The 21765-nt window shown below is 49.0% G+C and overlaps 2 protein-coding genes across 2 annotated transcripts in view; one reads left to right on the top strand and one right to left on the bottom strand.

Annotated features, from left to right (window-relative positions):
* Window positions 1-356: 356 nt before the first annotated feature.
* RPIA (ribose 5-phosphate isomerase A) lies at window positions 357-14976 on the bottom strand (the record flags this gene model as incomplete). The annotated part of the gene is made up of 9 exons (XM_079534677.1): window positions 357-454; window positions 4322-4421; window positions 5718-5859; window positions 6350-6418; window positions 6527-6591; window positions 7479-7538; window positions 10124-10179; window positions 11826-11886; window positions 14791-14976. 9 exons carry the CDS (start codon window positions 14974-14976, stop codon window positions 357-359), a joined length of 837 nt encoding a protein of 278 aa, XP_079390803.1.
* A 4753-nt stretch (window positions 14977-19729) lies between these two features.
* EIF2AK3 (eukaryotic translation initiation factor 2 alpha kinase 3) overlaps window positions 19730-21765 on the top strand; it is a gene marked incomplete at both ends in the record, with an annotated part of 40031 nt that continues 37995 nt past the window's right edge. The window contains one exon of the mRNA XM_079534407.1: window positions 19730-19980. Within this exon, the coding sequence (XP_079390533.1) occupies window positions 19730-19980 (251 nt within the window). The remainder of the gene's footprint in view (window positions 19981-21765) is intronic.

Here is a 21765-nt window from a genome sequence, read left to right as displayed (position 1 = left end):
GAAAAACAGAAAACAACAACAGAATTCAAAAAGTATTCTTTTTTTTTTTTTTGGTAAATATTTCTTAGAAAATAAAATAAAAATGTTAAAGCAATTCGTTTAACTGATTCTTTAAAAAAAGGACAACATTCTTGTAAAGTAAAAATATATATATATCTGGAAATAGAGCATCTCTTTTTTTTTGTTGTTTTGTTTTTTTAAAAAGACATTCAGTATCATATCAGCGGATTCTGACCGACTCCCCGTCCACCTCCTGCGATAACCGCTGCTCTTAAGGCATAACGTCAGGTTGGCACCGTTACGACAGCTGAATCAAACTGGCCGAAGGCAAAGCGGAGCGGGCCGAAACGCCGCCATCAGCGAGGCTGCTTCTCCCGCACGCTGACCGAGCCGTCCTCCATGCCGAAGTACACCACCTCCGCCATGTCGATGAACAGCCCCGTCTCCACCACGCCTGGGAACAAGAGTTCATCAGCCAATGAGCCAATTAAGCCACCCAGAGGGAAATGGATGGGCTGGCGAAGTGGGCCTCTAGTGAGAATCTAATGAGGTTCAATAAGGCCAAGTGCAGGGCGCTGCAATTGGGTCGGGGCAATCGCAGGTATTTATACGGATCTCCTTGAGAGCAGCCATGTGGAGAAGGACTTGGGGGTCCTGGCAGATCAGAAGCTGGACATGAGCCAGCAGTGTGTGCTTGCAGCCCAGAAGGCCAACTGGGCTGCATTAAAAAAGGGGGGGTCAGCAGGGAGAGGGAGGTGATTGTCCCCCTCTACTCGGTTCTTGTGAGGCCCCATCTGCAGTGCTGTGTCCAGGCCTGGGGCCCACAGTACAGGATGATGTGGAGCTTTTGCAGCGGGTCCAGAGGAGGGTACTAAGATGGTCAGAGGGCTGGAGCAGCTCTTCTGTGAGGAAAGGTTGAGGGAACTGGGCTTGTTTAGCTTGGAGAAGAGAAGGCTCACTGTGGCCTTCCAGTACTTTAAGGGAGCTTCTAAATAGGACAGGGAATGGCTGTTTACGAGGGTGGATAGTGATAGGACAAGGGGGAATGGTTTTAAACTGAGACAGGGGAGGTTCAGGTCAGATATTAGGAGGAAGTTTTTCACACAGAGGCTGGTGATGCACTGGAACAGGTTGCCCAAGGAGGCTGTGGATGCCCCATCCCTGCAGGCATCCAAGGCCAGGCTGGATGTGGCTCTGGGCAGCCTGGTCTGCTGGTTGGTGACCCTGCACATAGCAGGGGTTTGAAACTGGATGATCATTGTGGCCCTTTTCAACCCAGGCCATTCTATGATTCTATGAATTAGTGCCAGAACCACCCCAGTGCTGGAATCTTCTGAGAGGTGTCCGACATGGGTGATCTTTCATCAACCACACAGGGAGCATCTGGGAAGTCTTTTCCTTGCAGCTGACTCCAGAGGAAACTCTCCACAGAGTAAGGAACAATGTTAAGACAAAGCAGATCTGATACTACATCTGCAATTTGTGGCCCATTAGCAGATGTACTTTTGGTTGAATTTAATTACATAATTATGGGATGCTCTTAACCTCACAATGGTCACTGAGCCACAGTCAGATACTGTAAGCACCCAGGCTAGCAGCTTCCAAACCAAGCAGATGGAAAACATGAGCCAGCTGCACGGGTTTGTATAAAACCTCCAGGCTTTGCTCCCATCCAGACTCCTTAGGAGAGATCTGGAAAAAATTCTTCTCTGAAAGAGTGGTGATGCATTGGAGTAGCCTGCCCAGGGAAGTGGTCTGGAGTCACTGTCCCTGGAGATGTTCAAGAGCTATGGAGATGTAGCACTGAAATACATGGTTAGTGGGCATGGTGGGGATGGGTTGATGGTTGGATTAGATGATCCTAGAGGTCTTTTCCAACCTGAATGATTCTATGAATCACACCGAAATTTCCTCTGGCAGAGGGGAGAATATCCTCCTTCTCATATTGATTAAGGCTTTGATACCATAGATATTAGGACTGCCCATTAGAGAAGTTAATCACATTAAGAGCAGTTAAGGGCAAGATGGGTTTGAAGCCGAAGACCAAAGAAGAGGGGGAAAAAAGAAGAGCATCAAAGTCTTGCTCATGCAGTTGGTCTTTCCTTACACAGAGGAAAAAATGGCCTGGGGATGTCATTTCCTCTATTTTGAGGCACATGAAATCCTCAAACAACTCTAATGTTTGCAATTCACAGTGATCACAGAATCACAAGGTTGGAAACGACCTGCAAGATCATCCAGTCCAACCACCCTCCCATTCCTATCAGTGCCACAAGCTACTAAACCATCTCTCGTAGCTCCTCATCCAGGCGCCTCTTGAACACTACCAGGGACGGCGACTCCACCACCTCCCTGGGCAGACCACTCCAGTGCCTGACCACCCTTTGAGAAAAAAAGTTTCTCCCAATATCCAACCTAAACCTCCTCTGGTATAACTTCTGGCCATTTCCTCGGGTCCTACTATTTGCCTGGGAGAAGAGGCCAGACCCTTTTGCACCACAACCTCCCTTCAGGAAGTTGCAGAGTGCAATGAGGTCTCCCCTGAGCCTCCTCTTCTCCAGACTGGACAATCCCAGCTCCCTCAGCCGCTCCTCATCAGCCCTGTGCTCCAGACCCCTCACCAGTTTCATTGCCCTTCTCTGGACACGCTCCAGGGCCTCAATGTCTTTCTTGTGGTGAGGGGCCCAAAACTGAACACAGCTCTCGAGGTGCGGCCTCACCAGTGCTGAGTAGAGGGGGATGATCACCTCCCTGCTCCTGCTGGCCACACTATTTCTAATGCAGGCCAGGATGCCGTTGGCCCTCTGGGCCACCTGGGCACACTGTGGGCTCATGTTCAGCTGAGCATCAACCAACACTCCCAGGTCCCTTTCCTCTTCACAATCATCCAACCACTCATCCCCAAACCTGTAACGCTGCATGGGGTTGTTGTGGCCAAAGTGCAGAACCCGACACTTGGCCTTGTTAAACCTCATCCCAGCTCTACAGCCCTCAGAGTCCCTTCAGGTGGCAGCCTGCTGACACACGTGGCACTCAGCTTGCCAGAGGCAGAGGCCACCAACACTCAGAGCCAGCACCAAGTATGCTGGGCAAGCCCTCATTTCACCAACAACTCCTGCTGCAATCGAGGACCTGTATGTAAACACTCATATTGGTTGCTTGCACAGCCAAGCCTCAAACCCAATTCCTACCAGATGAACACACTCCAAGAAGGCTGAAGAAAAAAAAAGTAGGACAAGGCAACCACATGCAAAGTGCACAGAGCCCTGCTATCACCATTATATCCAGACTTTAAGAATTCTGCTCTTCCACTTCTGGGTAGGGAAGATGCTCTTTTCCTCTTAGCAGGCTCACTTATGAGCTCATGGTTAGACCACAGCATGCTGAAACCACCTCCAATCTGTCTCTTTCCCCTTCATCCCTCTTGGCTGAGAGATGCAAGAAGGAGCCCATGAAAAGACTCTGTGTTTTGTTTCTGCAGAACCAGCCACCGTCTCTCTTGTGCACAGAAAGAATTCTAATAAAATACGTTTGTGCAGCCATGGACTGAAACTGCATTAGGGTACAGAGAGCACTGCACCAGGACAACCCACACTAGCAGTGCCACCAGTCTATTTACATCAGACACTGGTTTGTTCAGATCAGCTCTTGCCAAAGGTCTTAACCTGCCATCTACTGTCGGCTGTGAGCAAGTGCCAGGTAATTATTCAGACTGCAAAGGAATCAGGACAAGCCAAGGCAGAGGTAACACACCAGCAGTTTGCTCCTACATCCAGACAAAAGGAAATTGGTATGTTTTCAGCAAATCAGCCTTCTAATAAGCACTGAAGGAAGCAAAGCTAATAAACAGAAGCAACTTGAAGTAATCAGGGACAGACACTTCACTCAGCCTAAACCCATGGCTTCTGCCCAAAGCTGTAGTCTAATCATGGTGCTGCTTTGCGCAGACATGGAGGTTTGTGCAACAGGATCCCACCCTGCTCCTGCTCTGGTAACACACAAAAAGCAGTAAAGCTAATGGTAGCTCTGCTGTGCACAGTAGTGGGCAGACAGCTATCTGGGATAAACTCAAAATATTTAAGATGCACTCAAAAGCCAACCAGATTCAAGAGCAGACTTTCACCAAAATATCCAGCCAAGACATACAGATGGGACTGAGCAAGCCTCTGTATGTTGCCTTGCTGAAGTGTCACCACCCTTGGGCTTAATGATCCAGAAACAGCTCTGGTCTGGACAGCAGGTCTCATGCTCCTAGGTCAGGGATTTCTAGTACAGACCCAGGACATAGCCAATTTTTGGTCTTTAACATCACAGACATTACCTGGTATCATTTTTATGGCAGTGTTCACTTTGCTCCACTCGTGAACCTTGTCAAACTTCCAGTCCAGGATGAAGTTCCCATTGTCTGTCACCACGGGACCCTGGGAAGCAAACCTATGTCAGCACCACAAGCTCCTGTTGTACCAAGCACAGCCTTATACCAGGAGCCGTCCCTGCTGCAACAGTGTAGAGAAGGTCATCATTTGAGTAAATAAGGGCACAGTCCACTGCTCCATACAAAAAATAACCCTGTAACCCGTTGCCCAAGGCAGCTGTGCCTTCCTTGTTCTTCTGCCTATGGTTCACAGATAATCACACAAAAGCTGGAAAAATTGATATGATTTCATCAATAGAGGATAGAGGATCCTTTTCACAAGATTCACTAGAGATATGTCCTTAGCAGGCAACTATAGGCAACTGAAGCCCAAACAAGACTTCTGCACCCTCGTGATAAGGGTGGGCTGTTGCATTTCACAGGGAGGTTTTGGAGATGAAGGACTGATGGACTTTGGTGCCTCGGATGTGCCCAACACTCTCTGAAGTCCCAAAGTTGAGTCCTTTTAACAAAGATGAGACAGCTGGGGCTGAGAATAAGGAGTTTCAGCAACCCTGAGCAGGGTTTGTAAACCACACATGCTGGGAAGGACCAGGGGGTAAGACCACAGCATGAGACAGAATCCTCCAAGGACACAGCTCCTGCTGGAGCACTGGGATCTGCATTCCCCAGGCAAGGCTGGTCTTGAGCTCATGGAAGACAAGTGGCTTTCTCTTCTCAGGCTCCTAAATATAGCTCCTCAACCTCTTGGGCCAAGGGATTAAACTTATTAAAAGTGCTCAGCCTTCAGGTGTTAGCTCCAGCTGTAACTGGAGACAGTCCTCTCTTCCTCTGCCACATGCATTGGTCAAGCCCCACTGTTCAAGCCAGGATAGGACAGCGGAGACAAAGTAGGCTCAGTTTTTAGTCCACTCTTGCTCTGTGTGTCACACAGCAGCTTGGGGTCTCCAAGAGCTGCCCACCTAACTCAATACACTTTGGCAGCACAGACTGCCCTCCAGCCTCTAAACATTCCTGCAGAGCAACAATTTGAGTATTTGTGAGATGGAGGACCCAGCAGGACAGACAGTGTTTCCACAAAAGCAGCAACCTGTGCTCTGGATGGCAGGTTGGTTGTGGCCAAGGAGAGACACAGAGCAGCCCTCAGACACAGAACAGCCACCTTATTCTCACTGTTCAGAGCTGCTTGCTCTGGGAGACATAAGACTTACCCAAGCAACCCCAACATCTAAACACACAGTTCATTAAGTACAATTAAAGGAAACAGATTTGATCAGATGAAAGATCTTCTTGGCCACACTCAGGTGGCTTTGTTGGCCACAGAGGGATCAGGGACACTCACTGCTTTGCTAACAGCCATCCGCAGCTCTGCAGCACCTCCAAAGTTTTTGGTCAGGGCTCTGGTGACAGGGACGTAAGCCATGGGGATGACTTCAATAGGGATTCCCTTCTTCCACTGCTCCCCAAGGCTCTCTGATTTTTTCCTGAGGTTTGAGGAGGGATCAGTGTTAATTGTCACCACCATTAACAATGCACTTATCACATTCTTTCTCACAAATCCCTCAGGTGTAAGGCCCTGGAGGGCATGGCAATCAGATTGCACATGCACTCAAGTAGGAAGAATCAGCTTAGTGCATGAAGCTCTGCTCATAAGCCCCGTTTTGACACATTTTGGACAAGCAGGATGGAAGTTTTCAACAGTCCTGCAGCTGCACGCACAGAAGGGTAAATTTATTCCATGCTGACAATCACTATGCTCAGAAAAAGCAGAGAAGCCTTTTCCCCCCAAGCTCTGCTGACTTCTAAGCAGGCCTGCTGAGATGACAATTAAGGAAAAAAAAACAAATTCAATTGCTGAAGCACTGGGAGTTAAGCTCATTTCCACCAATTCTTGCTCCCCTGACACACTAGGATTGTAGCAGTCTAACACAGGGCCATCCAAATATTTCCACACAAAGAATACTAATATTTTACCTGTAATCAGCAATAACAATGAAGCATTTTGCATATCCTGCAACTATCTTCTCCTGTGTCAAGCAACCACTGCAAGGGAAGAAAAAAAAAACAACTAAACATTAGCCTGCTCCTCAGTGCAGCTCAAGGACACCCAGCACCTGTGCCACATACAGACATACAGACAGCAAGGCTCACCCGCCTCCTTTGATCAGGTTAAGATCAGAGTCCACCTCATCCGCTCCATCAATGGCAACATCAAGCTGTAGGAAGACAAGAAACTCAGTATGAAAACCTCACCCGGCTCACTGGAGTTTATGCCAGCCCAACCAGAGATGAGTGTCTGCTCAGCCACCCAAGGAAACCAGCCCCAGTTCAACCACAAGCATGCAAAAATTGAGAAAAGAAACAAAACAAAACCAACTGTTGGCCTGCAAGGCAAGTCTCTTCAGCCTCCAGTTTTCTCAGCTAAGGATCTGCATGACAGCTGGGGTTTCCCGGCAAAAATGTTTGTGACAACACTTCAGCAATGCAACATCCCCTGCCAGCAAGCCCCAGGCTGGAAGAGAAGGCCACTAGCTTAGCACCCTGCTTGTCATTTTAAGTGACCACCCAGAGATGAGCACTGCCCTTCTTGGTCACCTTACGGGATCAGCAGTTGGGATTTTAGAGCATCTGCAGCCTCACCTCACTGCGAGGTGTGTGCAGTTCGGGGCACCGCAATACAAGGACATGAATATTAGAGAGCCTCCAAAATAAGGATTTGGGTTTGGATTTTGAGTGGTGCTGTGTGGAGCCAGGGGTTGGACCCTACGGTCCTTGTAAGTCCCTTCCAACTCAGAATACTTTATAATTCTACAATTCAGTGATTTTTGTTTTGTGGAAAATGGAGGAGCCTGGTTCAGTAGACAGGACAGTCTCCTGTCCCTGCTCTGTACTGGCCTGGGTCCTACCAGTCACCATAAACCAGTCTTTCAGCCAGACCACAGCTTTGAGGAAACTACATTCAGGAGCAAAAAAAAACAAAAAAAAGACAGTTCTCTCACGTTCTGCAGTTTTTATCCTCAGCAAGGACAGATGAGCCTGGAGCTTTATGAAGGACTGGGTTAGAGGGAGGTCAGTAAGGTCTCAATCCTGCAGTCCCACTTACCTCTGGATGTCGGTCCAGGTCACTTAGTGTTAAGCCATTCTGCAGGATCAGCTGACGGGCCTGTGCACCAAGAACACAGCAAACACTATTTACCAGCAGCAGGAAAGGAAATCAGACTCGTCGTGTCGTTCTCCTTGCTGCCACATGGATGGGGGCTGCAGTGCTGCATCCTGAGCTCGCTGAGGGGCTGCAATCAGCAGCAGAAATGTATGGCATGGAGGAAATGATGCTTCCAGACCAGAATTTTTTCATCAAAATAATGCTGATTTGAACTGAAATGCTTAGATGGTGCAAAGGGATGGGGCTGCATCCAGGTCTCTCCATACTGAACAGCATGGGGCTATCAGCCTGGTGGGAGACACCTGTATTTAAGCATGAAGGCAGGTATGGGATTCTCAAGTTCCCTCTGATTTCCTTTGGCTGAAAAATCGGAGCAGGAAAACAAAATATTTACATCATATGGGACTAACAATGAAAATGTTTTTCATATTGAAAAGAAACAAACAACAGAAAAGCAAAAAAGAAAAGCATAACTCATAGAAAAAGTGTGGAACACCTCCTGAAATAGCTCTTTGGTGGCTGTGATCTATTTTTTTTCAAAGTAGCTGTGAGTTTCCCTCTAGAAGCAATAGAACACAAAGAACCTGCAGTTATGCTCCCTTTGGTCCATTCATTGGCTTCTTAAGTGGAAGTTCAAGCTTACAGAACCTGAAATGAGTTAAATTTTACATCTCACAAATCATTGCCTGTGTTTGACCTTGCACGAAACTCTTTTCAAGACTGAACTTTGGCTATTCAGAAAAACGTGTGTCACAGCCTAGAATTCATCCCAAGCTTTACCTGCTAACAAAGTGCACCAGCTATACATATTGGCATCCTGGAAACAATTACAAGAATTAGCCAGGAGTAGTCCCAGCAGTGAGATACAACCCCCATCTTTTACATTACAGTAGCACTCCTTAGCATGCAGTTTTAAAACCTGTGGGCTCTAGATCATACTATGCACTAGACTTGCCCTGTAAGAGCTCACAAAATAGAAAAGACTGCCATCAGTGGGTTTACATTCACAACATGGTGTTCATGTACAAAGATTTCAAAGATCTGGGAACTGAAAGCATTGAAAAATGCTGTGCTGTACATGCAGGCTGGACCCTTAACAGGCTCAGAGTCAATAGTGTGGAAATGAGGTGGCTCTCTTCAGGCTCTCTGCTTGCAAAGTGATGAGAGCAGACTGGCAGGAATCCAAAGCAGAGCTCCCACAGTAGGGGACAAAGCGGCAGAAACTGCAGAGCGCTGGCCTACCCACAAGGACCAGGTTAACCTCGCTGCCCAGCACTGGGAATCCAATGCAGTCCAAGGCACATTAGCTGGCTGGAAGGGTGGGTCCTTTTGGGATTAGATGAGTGACAGGTCGTTGCCAAGATTGGCTTCGCTCCATGCTCTCGGCAGGCATCCAGGTGAAAAGAAGAAACAACGCAAAAGCCAAGGGATGGATACTTACCCTGACACTAGCTTTAGTGCTGGTGATGGAATAACCCAACCTTACAACAGGGAAGGGAGAAGAATAAAAGCCCACTGAAAGCAATTCTTCCTTGTCAGTGACCTCAGGCAGCCATTTACACCTGTACACAGCGAAAATAAGATGCTGTTTTGCTGACTTGGGAATGCTTTGCTCCTAATTGGTAGAGGTTGAACTACGTGATCTCAGAGGCCTTTTAAAACCTTAAAGATTCTGTGAGGTCTAAGAGGCTGCACAAGATAAGAATCAGCCCCATGCTGGGGGGATTTGTGCTCACCCTTTACCACCAACCATGTTGTTTCACCGCTAAGAAATTCTGATGTTACACAAATACTTCAAGGCAAGGCAGACTCCAGCCCACACTCACCGTGTGATCTTTATCAATATTTTCTGTAAGACCTAACAACTGAACTCAAAGGAGCTTCCCTAGGTTCAAATGGCAGGTGACATCCCCAGGTGGGGATCACTTTAGACGGACTGAAGAGAGATTGCCACTGTAGTGTATGTATGAAACAGAAGTAATGGTAAGTCCTCCAGTGGACAAAGGTACAACCCTAGAATCCACACCAAGACCAAGAAAATGATAAATGCCCAATTCACTGACTGGGGCACTGTCATCTAGCCTTGAAACCCTGCAGGTAGTCTCTGTCCTGCCAGCTGGTGATGTCACCTTTCCCTGCCCTAAGGGAACAAGGTGCACAGCTGCTTATCAGCAGCACATTTCCACCTCAGGGAAATGTGACAGAGAGAGCAAAGCTATTTGCCTGAAGGCATGGAAGCAGCTCAAAAGCTTTCTGAGCAGTTTCACCACTGAGCCACATTTTCCCTCTCCCCACCATCTTTCTCAACAACTAGGTTGGTAAGAACTGATCTCTGCAAAAGTTGCACTGCGAAGGAAAAATTAAGCTGATGTCTCTTCTGCAATATTTTGCAAAACCCAGCTGATGTACTCAGTCAAGCTCCTCTTGGAAACACAAAAGCTTGCACCAAGATTTGTACAGCTTTCAGGGCCTGATATGGAATCAAAGGAGATTTCTGCATTATCTGCTTGGTTCACCACTGTCAAAGGAATGACTGTGTATGTGAGCACCCGGGCTGGAATAAAACCAAGGAGGAAGGAGCTTACCTGGAAAGACGTAGGGATGCAGACAATTGTCAGGTTCTCTTGTTTAACCCGCTCAGCTGTACGAAGAAAGCAGAAGACTCAGTTTGTTCACTGCAGAATAAAAATCACACCAGCTTTCTCTTTAAGAAATCTCAGTTCAGAACAGCCCCTCTGAATCACTGCAATTACTTGCTTGGCTTGCAAATAACTCAGTCATGCTCAAAGCACAAACAGGTGCCACCCTGCAAAGCTAAGGCTCCTTTTTCACAGAGATGTTTGAACACCCATCAAAACCCAGCCCCTGACATACAGCCATTAACCTTCATGTCTCCAGCAATAGAGCAAGGGTTGTGCTTCGTCAGCAAAACATCACCTGGGAACTCAGCCCCACTCCCACTCGCGCTCCATTAGACAGGTTTTGCTGTGCTCCTTGTAAACAGAGCTGCAGCAGCTGTCTGAGAAGTTTTCTGGCTTGTTGCCTTGGGGACATCATGTCCACTTCTTATGAAACGTTTAAATATATAGCAGGCAAATGACTAATAAAATATTGCACTAAATGGGAGGAAATATTTCCTCCCTCGGGTTAACCTCAAATGACTAAAATCTATTACTAAGATATAATTATGGACAAAATGTTATTTTAGCAAATATAATACTCAGGGTTGAGCCAAAAGCCTGAGAGTCAGCAACAGAGCAAAGAGGTGGGCTGTAAACTTCAAGGCAACCCCGCTGCCAGGGTTAAAATGTAATACACAGAGCTGTGTGCTGTTAGAACTCTAATCTCAGTAGACTCAAAAAGTTGCATTTGTTTAGAGATGGATCCAGTGTTGAAGTGGAGAACGGGCTGCAACAATGAGCCAAACCCAGACTGCTGAATGGCAGCTCTCAAGCCACCTCCCAGATAAATCTGTGCGTGGGGTGATGTGGGTGCAAGCAAGCATGTCCCACCCTGATCCCATGTTTCCTTCGCTCTACTCTAAGCCCTGCTCTGGGCCAGCTCTACCCAAGAAGCTGGGGTCATGCAGGTAGGACACTCTGAGCTCTGCTTCTAAACAGGAGCCCCAAGGCTGAAAAGAAACTTTAGATTTCAATACCCTCTGTAATGAGGCTTGATGATAATTATCTTCACGTTCGCTTTGCAAAATTGCATTTCCCTCTCTTGAATATTTTGCGAAGAGGCTGAAATGTTCTGAAAGACACCTTGAGCTAACTAGCCCCTCAGGGCCAGCAGATCAACCCAGCTGCAGGGTATAAAAAAGACGCAGCCAGATTTCAACCCTTGTTCTGCTTACGCCTCAGCAGGACCCTCAGTGTGAATACTGTGGATGTAAGCAAGCAGCATGAGCTGCATACAAATGGGTTAACAGAAGCAGAGCAGCTGCATGGCCCAAAGCCACAAAGCAAGTCAAGACACGGCAGAGCTGGAACGAAAAGGGAGATTTTTAGCTCCAGTTTGCGGTGGGTGCCAATAAAGTTCATTCCTTGGCCCTCCAGGGAGAGCAGGTGGCAATGCTCAGCCCTGCCAAGCAAAGTCAAGGAAACCAATCCCTGCTCATGTCTCCATATGCAATCAATTTGGACCACGAACCTTCAGCTTCAAGGACAAAGCAGTGGGTGAATACCCCTAAAGCATGAGCTCCCAGTCCTGATCATTTAGGGTTGGTTTTCAATTAGCCGAGGGCAGCTGGACAAGAGGACTTCCTGCAGCAGGGGAGCATCCTACCTAATCGATGCACTGCGTGGACAATTGTAGAACCACTCCCGATGCCAAGAACTTGGTTGTTCTGCAAATCAAAGAGAGACAGAGGAGAGCTGTTAACAGGGCTTCTTCTGCTTTTCCCAACAGACTCTGCATTTTGGCTACATGCAAGGGGACACTGCGTGTTAGCATGCTTCAGACATGGAAGGGAACTCTCCAGCATGGCAGGGCAGCTGCTTCCTCTAGGAGAGGGTGGCTATGAGATTTTAAGCAACTCACCCATTCCTTAAAGGACACGTGGTCACTAAACATCATTGTGCTCTGGCTCTTGAGGCATTCAATGCATTCTCACTGCTTGTTACTGGCAGCCTCAGCACCACTAATCAGAGTTTGAATTCCAACTAATCCTTGAGGAATTGGGATGAGGGCTGTAAAAAGAAAGCAGGGCTTTTCCTCCCCCACAAAAACCCAGTGCAGAGGCAGAAGACTGAGAACCACTTCCACAATTTCCACTTCACCACATTTGCACGGGAACTGGCAGCTCAGTCTTTGAGTGCTGCTAGCCAGCAGCAACTTTGAAACAAGCCCCAGCCCTGGCAGAAGACAAGCCTTTTCCTTCTGAAAGCAGGCGATAAGAAACCATCAGCTCTGCAGCACAACGGCAGGCAACACAGCACTCCATCCAGAGTGCTCCTGTTGGAAAGCCAGGAAATCCACACAACCCACAGAGGAAAAAGCTGAAACAACCTCAAGATAACATCTCCCAAAGAAGCCACACAGTAATAGTGCCGGGCTGTTGCCAACAGTATGGTTAGCAAACAGTACGGATGCAAAGAAGAGGGTAGTGGTTCCTAGAGGATAATGAATACCACCCTCTAGAAGCGTGTAAGTGGCTGCAAGAGAGTCCAGCGACACTTGAAAGATGGGTGAGCCTGGCAGCGTGTGCTGGAGAGGATCACAGCTCAGCCCTGGGCTTTCTCTGCTTCTGGTCTGGCTTACAGATCACTGTGGCCTCATCCACAACACACACACGCTTCTAAAGCATGCCACAGGCTGAGGGTGCATGGATTTATTACTTCCCAAGAGGATGCTCTATATAAGTCTGCAGTTATTATCCTCTCAACCTTCCATCCAGCCAGAGCTACCTGCTGCCTCTTGTACACTCATTTTCATTTAATTGCCCCTTCTCTGGATGGGATCCAAAGCTGAAAATGACTTAAGGAGACACAATATTGCTACAGAGACTTCAGATGCTCAATTTCAACCCAGCTGGAGTTGCAGGCACAGGCACACAGCTGCTGAGTGTCACTTCTTGGATGTTAAGCAGCTTAGGAACTATCCTCCATGTGCAGTAAGTTGTGGACAGTGCCACAGCTACAGCATTTCAATCAACTGAAATGTTACTGGGACATGAGCCTGCCTGGAAAGGTGGAGCTCAGGGCATTGCAGTCCCCCAGGATTAATGATTTCCCTCTCTTCTGCACACTGAAAGCTTAGAAAAAAATAAAACAGTTCTCAGAAACCCAGCATAGAACAGGTCCAGCCCTTCCTAACCAGCGTGACTCTGCAAAAGGGGAAAGGAACAGGTCATGGCCATATGCTTGCAACACTGCCAGCAGCACTACTACGGGAGAAAGCCTATAGCACCCAGTGTTTCTGGATTTCAGTTGCCAGAGCCAAGCGCAGCAGCTGCAAGGGGAGAGGAGCGAGGCTCATTTTTGGCCATGTAAGAGGCAGTTTGGACTCCTTGCCCTCAACTCCAAGGGCTGGGACAGCTTCTTGAGTGCCTTAAAGGGACAGTGAGAGCCTCATTTTCCTCTTAGGTATCTTCAGTCCACTGTGGAAGTTACACCTACCTTTAATTAAATTTTAAAAGGGAGACAAAAAACTCTCCTCTGCTAATCCTCCCAGTTCCTCACAAGTTCTGCCATGGGCTGCCCAAGGAGCTGCTCTTTGGGATGGCTGCGAGCAAGGGTAACAGCCCCAACATCGGAGTGGAGAATGAGACTTGTCCTGCACAACCAAGCCTGAACGCAGCAGCATCTTCCAAAAGGAGTCTGCAGCTGTGTTTCTGAAGTCAACGTTTTTGAAGATTACAAAGATCCTCCTGCTAACAGTGATAGCAACGGCTGCACACAAAGCTGTTGCAAAAAGCAGCTGCACCCTCCTGATATTAGTTGAAGAGGAGGCAGATTTTCTGCAATAGCTGAGAGTTTCCAGCTGTTCAGCGGGGACTCCAAACTTGCTTCTCCACCACTGCTTCATACCAACTCACACAGCAAGTATTGCAGTGCTACTTCCACTACTGCCTGTTTTACTGAATCGTTAACCAGACCCTCAACTTTAATCAGTTGGGATGCAGACAGAAACATCACCATAAGTTTGCTTAACCATAGAATAGCGCAAAAGCCCAGATTTAGGAGTTGCATTTTGCTGCAAAACCCTAAGTGTACAACTCCAAGGTTTGCTTTCAGCCAGGAGCTGATGCACACCAGGCTCCCGTCACCCAGACAGCTTTGGAGGAGGAAGGAAAGGCTGTAAAATAAGTGAAATATTTACGGGACAGCACGGAGCCTAATGACAACTGGGTCTGGGGGCAGCAGGAAGGAAGAGGGTTTTTTCCCCTAAATGCTCACATCGGGCTCCTTGATGCTCTTTCATCACTGCTGTTGCAACATAGCTTGCACAGCAAACACCAAGATAAACCACCGCTCAGCTTTAACCATTGACCCTCCAAGTGCTCACCATCAGCCTGTGCAGCTCCAGCCCTACCTGAGCACGGAGGGAACGCTCACAGCCCGGCAGAGGACTGGGAGCACACCTGATCAGAGCTCAGAGCACCCCAAGCTTTGGGACAGGCGCTTTAGCCCGAGCTTTTCCCCCAGCCCATCTCGCAGCGGTGGGCAAAGGGAAAGTTACGAGGCAAGACCAGGCTCCTAACTCGTGCGAAGCAGGGACGGCAGGCGATGAGAAGCCCCGGGTGCCTCACCTGGACGTGCTTGTCCACCGCCGCGCAGGCTGCCAGCCTCTTGGCCTCCTCAGCCATGGTGCCGCCGGGCCGCCCGCGGCTGAAGGCTCTCCGCCCGCCGGCCCTGGCCCTGGCCCTGCCCCTCCCCGGCGGCCGGGCAGCCAGGGGCGTGCTGCGGAGCGGGCCGAGCCGGACGGGGAGCCGCATGCCGCCGCGGCCCGCCCCCGGGGGGCTCTCCCGTGCGGGCTGCAGGCCTGGGCCGAGCCGGCTCACTTCCACTCCTCCTCCTCCTCCTCGCCGTTCTCCTCCTCCTCTTTCGGGAGGCTGGGACTTGTAGTGCGGCTAGCCGCGAACTACAGCTCCCACAATGCATGACAGAGCGCGGCGCGGCAACGCGTGTGTACGGCGGTTTGTCACTGAGGCGGGGATCGGGGCTCTCCTGTAGGGCGCGTGGAAGCGTTTCCTCCTGGGCCCGCAGCGCCTCAAGGACCCGGAGAGAATCCAGAGGAGGGCGTGAGAACGTGCGGAGGATGGAGTGCCTCTGCTATGGAGACAGGCTGGGGGTGTTCAGCATGAAGGAGAGACTTCAGAGCGGCCTTCCAGTGCCTAAAGGGCACTCCCCACAGGAGCGATGTTGGAAGGGACCTGAAAGGCCATCGAGTCCAACCTCCCTTCAATGAACAGGGACACCTACAGCTCCATCAGGTGCTCAGAGCCCCGTCCAGCGTGACCTTGGGTGTCTGCAGGGATCTGCACCACCACATCTCTGGGCAACCTGTGCCAGTGCCTCACCACCCGTATCATCAAAAAACTTAGGCAGTTACCAAGCAGAACTCACAAGACAGTATAAAACCTGATGGAAGTCTTCTGTCAGGGAGCACATAAACCCAATTTTTTTCTGCTTTTAGGATGGCATCTGCTGAAACAGTTCCTGAGAAAATATCAGGGATGCAGATCAACCTTCAGATGCACTTGCAGCAGCGTTTTCAAACCCGGCAGCCAAAGTTAAGACCAAGCGCAGGCATCTCAGTAAAAAAAAACCCTTCTCTGTGCCGCAGTCATGGGAGTTGCAGGTACAAGGTCAGAGCACAATGACTAGAAAACGATCTCTTTTTTATTTGCACAACAGAAAAGCTGCTGTTGACTTAAAAAAAAAATTCTATGCGTGACTGACTTGTTTTGTTGCCAACCTCTTCAATTCTGCTGTGATTTTTAAAGGCTAGAAACATTTCCTTTTGTTTTCCCTGGGCAGGCACACCAGTCTTTGAACAATGGGGTGTTCTTTCAACAAAGCCTCTATTATCATTACCCGGGCTTATCTGGGTGAATTAAAGCCGTACCTTTCTGTACAGAGCAGGTGACTTGCTATTAAGGGCATGTGACTGCTGCAGGGTGGTTTGGAGATTTGTTAGCTGGCAACGAACTTTCCTGATCATTTTATCCCAGTGAGTTATAAATCCAGTGAGCACGAGGCAATCTTTCCCAGAATATTTAACGTATGGTGCTGAGAATTGCTTATGCTCAAAAAAGAGAGCACAAGACCTTTGAGAAATAGATTTCCCTTAAGTCGACTGACAACCAGCTCTATCTGCAAATGGCTCAAAATCATTTTGTACAAGCCCGTGTTCGTCCCTTGTCAAAGCCTCTCTGGGAGCCAAACTCATCTCTGCTTCAACACAGAGGCAGATGCTTGAACCTGCTTTGTTTGAACAGTTGTTTTCCTTGTCCAACAGGATGTTAACCCTAGCAAAATGCCACACTGAAGAGCAGAGAAGCATGGACTACCAGGCTGGGAGAACGGCTGTACGATTCCAAGTGCTAAATCCTGCCTCTGAGGCTGAAATTACATGTTAGGAAATTACACAGTAGCTGAGATAACAGCTTGTGGTTGACAAAAAGAGAAGATTCTGCTCTTTACTCCCTTCACCCGCCATGCACTTTGGTCCTGGATATACGGATTGCACTGGCTCTCGCATGCCCCTGACCCTGTGATGAACTGATTCACCTTCCACAAAAGCAACAAGAGCAGTTTCTTGCCAGGTAGATGAGGTTGAGCTGGCTCAGCCAAACAACACATAACAACTCTGAATAGGAATGTTATAACTAGCTTAAGATGCTCTGGCTAAGCAGCGTCCACAAAAAGAAGTGTTCCCACCCTCCAGTCAATCCCTTGCCAATTTTTCCTGTTCCTTCTACACGTTGGCATGAAGCTGCTTTTTCTGAGCAATAAAACAACTAAAAGTTGTTTCCTGACCTTGTGCCTGCATGAGGAAGGCAGCGAGAGCAGCCAGTTGGCAATGGGAAGCTGTGGCAGGAAAAGCCTTGCTGAAAGCTACTACAAAACGCATACTAACTTGAGTGAAATCCTTGTGAAGGTGCAGAGCCTCTGTCAGGTTAGCTGTGTGTCTTGTGCATTTGATAAATGGCATGAAACAGCCAAAAAAGACAGCAAGACCTATGAAGGTGAAACTCCGCCAACACAGAAGAGAAACCATGTGATAGATTGAGCATTTTAAAGCACGTCTAGCTCATCTTTCCAGACAAACTCCTATTCTGGTTGGCAGCAGCTCTCCAAGCCTGTTCCTCCAGTTACATTCCAACAATTGCATTCTTCATACCTAGTTTTTTATCCTGTGAACTCCAATTCAGTGGCATTTCTTCTGTGTAACATCTACTTCTCTTCTCTGATTTGACCTGGTGCTTGATTCTATTCTGCTTATGAAAAGATATCAGCAGAGGTGGTGATGCACTAATTACATTATGTGCGTCTTTCTGAGGCTCTGAGGTTTTCTGGGAGAAATGACAGGCTAGAAGCGATCACGCTGCAGCCTACTAATGGCCTTCGGTGCAGGGCAGCCACGAGGTGGCATGCTGAGCTTTCATTGCTGTGCCTCGATGCTCTGAGAGCAAGTCAATCAAGAAAAGCAGGCAGTTCTGGAGTGGAGTGAGGTAAAACGTCATTCCTATTAGCAACCATCCGCCCTGCAAGTGCAAGCTTTGATTTCCAGATAAACGGCTGGTTGGATTTTAAGTTATTGTCATATGATTGAAATAGATCTCTTATGTCACTCAGACAAAGCAGCGCGTGAGTCATGCTTTGCAAAAAGCAGGAAGTTTGGGTTTGTTGACACAAGTTTTTAACACGGAGAAAATTATGCAGCTGTATTGCAGCGTTTGGCTTTAAGGATTTCTGAATAAGATTATCAGTGTTTTAGAGAAGTACATTTCCAAGCCAGGAAAATAATAGCTTTTAGATTATGATTGCTATTCCTTATGCTGCAGTGGCAAAGGGGAATGTGGAGAAAAGACTCACTTGTAAACTGTTGGAGCTCCCAAAAACAAAAGACAGCGATGGGGAGACTGCTGATCTGGGATAGGGGGTGGGAAGAAATACAAGGCAATGAGTTCATAAGGTGAGGATCGGTAAGGTGCTGGAACAGGCTGCCCAGAGGGCCTGTGGATGCTCCATCCCTGGCGGTGTTCAAGGCCGGGTTGGATGGGGCTCTGGGCAACCTGGTGTGGTATGAAACGTGGAGGTTGATGGCCCTGCGTGTGGCAGGGGGTTGGAGCTTCATGATCCTTGAGGTCCCTTCCAACCTGGGCCAGACTGTGTGATTGCATGTAATACACGTGGGTGTGGTAGGGACATTTGCACAAGGCTGTTGCTGCCTTAAGCATAATAAACCTTCAAGAACCAGCACAAAGGTAGAAGTTCTGGCTTAATGAAGTATGGATATGTCCTGCAAAAGCACTTTGGCCGTTCCCATTTTCTTAGCAGGCTGAAAATAAATAGCCAAAATGGAGGAAATGAGAAGTGTTGCTGTAAATGAGAAGTGATGGGAAGCACAGCAGTTATTGGAAGTGAAGCACATCAATAGAAATCTATAGCTAGCAAGGCTGAGCACAGCAGAAACCCCAGAAAGCTCTCCTCCAGGCCCATTACTAGATGAACACGATTAAAACATTAGTAATGATGCATTTATGAACATTTATGGTCTGTGTTTGTGAGGGAGGATATATGGGTGAATTACTTAACAGTGGTGTGGTGAATTTCAGTCCACTGGTAACCAATGAAGCTCCCCCATCTTCTAGGGATGACTGCAGCCCAGAAGGTGGGAAAGAACCTCCGTGTTCCTCCTCAGGAAGCCTAGAAAGACCAGGGGAGATTCTAGAAAGCATCAGGAGTGCCAGGACGGCACGCGCCTTTATGAAGGGCAGCCAATGTGGAGGTAATAACTCCTGCTGGCCAGGCACCAAGAAATGGTGCATGTGACTCAGTTATAAAGCAATGAAGGACACTTTTTCGTTTTGCTTAGAACAGCACGGTACATTAACGAAGAACTGTAACACAACATCAGCTCGGCACCTATTAAACGCCGGCTGTACCGGCACCTCGCGCAGCCCTTCTCCCCTCACACAGAGCGCGTGCACGGCGCCCCCTCTTCCCGCCCGACCAGTCGCCCCTCCCCGCCCCACGCGCCGAGCTGCGCGCGCCGCTGTCCCCGCCCAGCCGACACGGTAAAAGAGCCACGTCTCCAACCCGGCGGAGGCCGGCCGGGAAGAGGCGGGGCCGCGCAGCCCTGCTCTCCAGTCAGCAACACATGTGGCGCGCCGCCTCCACCAATCCGCGAGCAGCTCGGTGAATCATGCGCTTTCGATTGGCCGCGCGTTGGCAGGGAGGGGAGAGAGCGGCGTGAATCCGATTGGCCCGGCGGCTCTGTTGACAAACACCTCTTCCTCCCACCCTCTCCCTCGACTGCGCCAATGAGAGAGAAGCCGCGAGCGGAGTGACGTACCGGCTGACCAACGGGCTCGCTCCTCGCCGTGAGGGGCCGGGCGGCGGCGGCGGCAGTGCCGGTACGTGGCGGGCGGGCGGGGCGCCGGGCGCCCATTCCGCAGCGGCGTTTGCGGCGTCGGCAGCGTTCATGCCCTAACGGCTGCCTCGAGGCGGGGCCCCTCCATGCGGGGCCCGCGGTGCCGCAGCGCTCTGGCCGCCCTCACGGTTCTCTTCTTGTTGGGAACGGCGGCGGGCGCTGAGGAAGCTCCGCGTGGCGATGCGGCGGTGGTGGAGGAGGCCGCTTTCGGGCTGGGGGCGGCAGCCGCCGCTCTGCCGGCCGGGTCCGCCGATGTGACGGTGGAGGACGACGTGGCCGCCGCGCCGCTCGGCGAGCAGGAGGCGGAGAGCAGCGGGGAGTCCCGGAGCGGTGGCAGGTGGGCCTGGAGCCGTGCGACCGGGGGCCGGGGTTGGGCTCGGGGTGAGGGCGGCGCGGCCCCGTCCTGCCCTGGGGATGTGCAGCGTGCTTTGTGCCCAACCCTTCTTTCGTTGTGGGGTGGGAGGGAGGAAAGGCGGCTGGGACGGGTTGCCCGATGGCCGACTTTGGGAGCGCAGCACGGGGAAATGCGACCCTTCGTAACCGCTGGCGACCTTAAGCTGCGGCGGGATGCTTTTAATGAATGAGTCAAATGTGGCAGCGTTACTGGGCTGTTCGCTGCCTGTTTGGGAATTGGCTGAGAGCAGATGAGGTGATAAACCGCAGAGTCAAAGTATGACTTAATGCTTCCTTTATTTGAGAGCCCGTTCGAAAAATGAAGAGCTTTCTGTTGGTTGAGCACAGAACTGGCTGCTAACTTTGCATCCTGTTATGTGTAAAGCAAATCGATTTTCCTGTTATCAGCAGGAGCATCTGTTTCTATGTCGAGCCATCCAACTCCTGGCTGTTTTATTACAGCTCTGCTGTACTCGATTTTTAATGTGACCTTAATTTATTTAGCACAAAAAAGTACTGAAAAATATTTTTTCTGCTTTATATCTATAGAATTAAATGGAGGCTCACCAAAGATGCTCAATCTGATCGTTTCAGTCTAAGGTTAAATGTAGGGATTCTCTCACTGATCAGTGCATTGGGAAGATTTGCTGCTGTTGAATGATGGGGCTGTAGTATTTGCCTGCATTTCTTTCTTTCATCTATGTTTGTGAGATGTCTGCTCCCTTCAGCTGATTGTTCTTCAGCTACAAAATATCAGTGTAATGCAATGAGGTCTTAGCATAGGCTGAAAAAAAACTCACTTTGAACTGTTTTCCCTGTAGGCAAATAAATGTAACTGTGGTTTTGAGGAATTTCTCTTTCCTAGAAGAAAGTAAACATGATGGACAAGGAGGAATGGTTTTAAACTGAGACAGGGGAGGCTTAGGTCAGATATTAGGAGGAAGTTTTTCACACAGGCTGGTGATGCACTGGAACAGGTTGCCCAAGGAGGCTGTGGATGCCCCATCCCTGCAGGCATTCAAGGCCAGGCTGGATGTGGCTCTGGGCAGCCTGGTCTGCTGGTTGGTGACCCTGCACATAGCAGGGGGTTGGAACTGGATGAGCATTGTGGTCCCTTTCAAGCCAGGCCGTTCTGTGATGGTTGGTGGCTTACCTTGCTCTTTGCTTACAGATAGGTAGATTTGAAGTTGGAGCAGACGTTCACAGTTTGACAAATAGCTGCCCCAAATGGCTTTGGAGTCCAAAATTAGGATTGTGTTTTTTCCAATTGAAGCAAGAATAGCAGTAAATATTACACCTAAGCAATGGTATGTTCTGCTTTCTTTTACTAACAAAAAGAACTCGTTTGACTAGATGTAATTCTTTAGTACAGCGAAAGTGAGTGGACAGGCTGAATCGGTGTTCCTCTGTTCTGTTGACATCTTCCTTTATGTCTTGGCCCCTTCCTTCTGTTTGTAGGTAAATATACTTCACTTATGTGAAGTAGAGCAGAGCTGAGTTCAGGCCACCAGAACTCAAAAACTGCTGTGTTCTTCATAGGATGTAGCTGTGGTTACGAGCCTCAGGAGAGGCCTTTTATAAATGTATGACAAAGTCTTTGAGAGTTGTCTCTTGCATAGTTTTGAGGGGGAACATTGTAGCTGTGCTTTAATAATAAATTAGTGAAAGATGAGAGAAAATGGTAAGGAAATAGATTTTCAGTTAATTGTAGAGACTAATTCTGGATGTG

This window comes from Tetrao urogallus, assembly GCF_951394365.1.
Source record: "Tetrao urogallus genome assembly, chromosome: 4".
Lineage (NCBI taxonomy): Eukaryota > Metazoa > Chordata > Aves > Galliformes > Phasianidae > Tetrao > Tetrao urogallus.
The sequence above is the reverse complement of the archived record's forward strand: the minus strand, read 5'-3'. Positions and strand labels throughout refer to the sequence as shown.